The sequence below is a fragment of the Nuphar pumila genome, chromosome 2, assembly GCF_984573655.1.
Source record: "Nuphar pumila chromosome 2, dmNupPumi1.hap1.1, whole genome shotgun sequence".
Taxonomy (NCBI): Eukaryota; Viridiplantae; Streptophyta; class Magnoliopsida; order Nymphaeales; family Nymphaeaceae; genus Nuphar; species Nuphar pumila.
The window spans coordinates 19,315,415-19,318,871 of record NC_143250.1 but is presented as its reverse complement, the minus strand read 5'-3'; the positions used below and the strand labels follow the sequence as shown (position 1 = coordinate 19,318,871).

The 3,457-nt window shown below is 46.9% G+C and overlaps 1 protein-coding gene across 1 annotated transcript; it reads right to left on the bottom strand.

Moving 5' to 3' along the window:
* Positions 1–901: 901 nt before the first annotated feature.
* LOC149844949 (inorganic phosphate transporter 1-4-like) lies at positions 902–2,503 on the bottom strand. The gene has a single exon (XM_089997396.1). The coding sequence runs from the start codon at positions 2,483–2,485 to the stop codon at positions 908–910; it is 1,578 nt and encodes a 525-aa protein (XP_089853522.1). The 5' UTR covers positions 2,486–2,503; the 3' UTR covers positions 902–907.
* Between the last annotated feature and the right edge of the window lie 954 nt (positions 2,504–3,457).

Here is a 3,457-nt window from a genome sequence, read left to right as displayed (position 1 = left end):
GTGCTATATGATTTTTTGGGTTATTTTCATTTTATTTTGAAATTCTGATGTACTTGATTTTAGAGAAATCAACTCTTGAAGTGTTTGATTAGAATACATTTGTGGGTTTTTATAAAGTTCAAAAAATCAATAGTCCAGAATCTTTGTAAATTTTTAAGGCTCCAAACATCATTTTTTTTATCGGAAACACATGATACAGGTGTGGATTCTTAGTAATTCAACCATTTCCAACACAGTTATGGAGCTAGTACTGCATAATAAACACTAGAGAAGCCCCAAAAACTCATTTAGTTTGAAGTTTAGCACCAAATTAGTTTAGCACCGACTCATTTTACTATATATATATATATATATATATATATATATATATATATATATATATATATATATATATATATATATATATATATATATATGAAGAGATAGACAGAGTCAATGTCAATGGTGGAAAAACTTGTGAAGCTCATCACTATTGAAACTCGAGGATCAATAATGGCTTGATTTCAGCCAGTTTTTAATTACTTGGGAGTATCAAATACAAATATCACAAATGTGGTAAGCTTGAATAACAAAAACTAAAAAAATACGAGAAAATAAAAAGAAAGAGGGTACAATAGGCACAAGCGAAAGCAGATCAGGTCATGCTGAACATGAGCGTTTTTGCTCATGCTGACATCGTGGCCATCCGATTTGCATTTTAAAAAGCGAAAAAGTAAAAAAAAAACACGTGGTATTCATCCAAAATGCAAACAGACGGCCACGATGTCCGCATGACCAAAAACGCTCATTTTCAGCATGACCTGACATGCTTCCCAACACTAGACAGTAAATGAAGTCCAACATGAGACATTCGGTACCATGATCTCGCCTTTACCTAAAAAATGAAAGGAAAGAAAGGGAAGGAGACTTAGACAGGGACGGTGCGAGCATAGCTGGACTGAGAACAAAGGTGCTGAACCTTCTCTACCTCGCCGGACATCTCCTCGAGCGATCGTCCCTTTGACTCGGGCACCAGGAAGGTGAACAGGAACCCGAGTGCGTTGCTGACCCCGAAAACGATAAGGGCGTTCTTGACTCCAAGGTGCCCGCTTTTCGTTGCGTACAGGAAACCGAAGGCACCGACGATGGCGCCGGCCTTTCCTGCCGCAGCCGAGATGCCGTGGCAGGTCGACCTCAGCCTCGCCGGAAATATCTCAGCAGCAATCACAAAGGTGGTAGCGTTTGGACCGAAGTTGGCGAAGAAGAAGGTGAAGGCGTACATGACGACGAATCCGATCCGGCTTTCCTTCTTGGTCCAGTGGTGGTAAGGGATGGCCAGAGCAAACATGAAGACGGTCATGAAGAAGAACCCAATCAGCTGTATCACTTTTCGGCCGATGATGTCAATCAGCGCCACCGTGAACCAGTAGCCGGGGACGGTGGAGCAGAGGGCGATGAGGGTTTGGGCCCGGGCGATTCTGTAGACCTCCTCGATGGCGTTCATGGTGCTGGCCTCGGGGATCCAACGGATGGCGGAGAAGATGTCCTTCTGGAAGAGGTTCTGGCTGTAGAAGGCGATGTCGAGGAGGAACCAGGTGGAGGTGGTGCCCAGCAGGTGCAGGCCGTGCCGCTGCAAGAACTCGCGGCTAAAGAGGCCGTAGCTGAGGCTGCTGCTTGTGGCCATTGCCTCAAGCTTGTCCTGCTCGTTGTCGAACTGGACGTGCAGCACCCTCGACATGTCTGCCGCAGCCTGCTTCGCGTTCATCGTCACGAGCGCCGTGTACCTCGCCGTCTCCGGCATCCTCATCCGCCAGTAGTAGGTGAGCGCGGCCGGAGCAGCGCCGAACATCAAGATGATCCTCCAAACATAGTCAGCCTGGGGGACCGTCGAGCCCACGTGGTCGACCGCATAGGACTGTGCCGGGAAGTTTTTCTTGAATGCCGCGGAGACGATGAGGGAGATGATCCCACCGCCGAGGATGCCGAACCCCTGCATAGCAAAGACAGCGGCGATGAAGGCTCCCCTGGTTTTCTTGTTGGCGTACTCGGACATGATGGTGGCTGAGAGCGGGTAGTCTCCACCGATGCCGAAGCCGAGCCAGAAGCGGAAGAAGCAGAGGGTCGCAATCACGGCCTTGGGGGTCCTCCCGAAGGAGAGGCCCGAGGCGATGGAGCAAACGAACATGAGGAGGAGGGTGAGACCGTAAACCCTCTTTCTCCCCATCTTGTCACCGAGCCACCCGAAGAAAAGCTGGCCGGTGAGGGTGCCGCAGAGGGCAACACTGTTTACGGCCGCGGAGACGTTGGGCGGGAGGGATCCCGGACTGTTGGAGCCGGGCTGGTAGTAGTAGATGCGGCCGAGGAGCTTGGTGACGAGGGAGATGCAGAAGAGGTCGTAGGCGTCGGTGAAGAATCCCATCCCAGCTATGACGATGGCGATGAAGTGGTACCACTGCGTCTTCGCCACATCAAGCGCCTTCAGCACCTGCAGCTGCTCCCCCGCCATGGCGTTGGGGTTGGAGACAACAGAGAGAAAGGAGAGTTTGGAATGAAGGAAGGAAAGGGATGGAGAAGAGGAGATCGGGTGGTTAAGGAGTGGGGGACTGTATGAGTTTCTTCTTATGGACGGCAGTAGTCGGGAAGGCACAACCGAATATTCGCCTCTCTCTCAGTCAGTCAACTGCTGCGCCACTCCGACGACTTGGAGGGGCTTGCATTGGCTACGCTCATTCGCCATCAATCACATCGGTCTGGTTGGTCGCTGCGAGCCACACGAGAGCGGAACCTGCAGCTCGGGTTCACGCCGCTCCGTAACCAAATCCTTGTGATCATACAGCCCTATGGTCACATTCGAAGCTTAGTCATAAAATATCGACTCATGTTTTTAAAATATCGCCATAAAATCCAATAAATTTTAATTATCAGTCGGTATTTTCCTAGTGGAAGACATGTGATTATGACTTTAAGAAGTTCGCGTGCCTGAGTTCAGACATGCACATAAACACGTGAACCCGGAAGACGGGACCGGTGTTATCGTGTAAGAAAGTACTACAAAATTAAATTTATGGGACTGGAAGGGTTGACGGGTTGACTTGGTTGTGTTCATCCAAATAAAAGAAAGGAGGGTTGACCTGCTTAAACAAGGCCTCCCTCACAGGCTTTAGAAAGAAAAATAATACTAATAATAATAAATAAATAAAAGTATCATCGCCACATACATGGTTATTGGGATTTCACAACAAAAGAAAATCCCTTGATCAATTAAAAAAAATGATATTTGAGAAGATCACAAGAAAATATTAACATATATTAAAATTTAAAAAATATGTCTAAAAACACAATACTAAGATATTAAATATATAAAAATGCAATAACATGGTAAAGCACGTTATTTTCAAAATAGGTGAAAAGATTATGTGCAATATGATGGCACAAAAAATTGTGCCTCACGCACCTCGATCTATAATGTACTAAAATT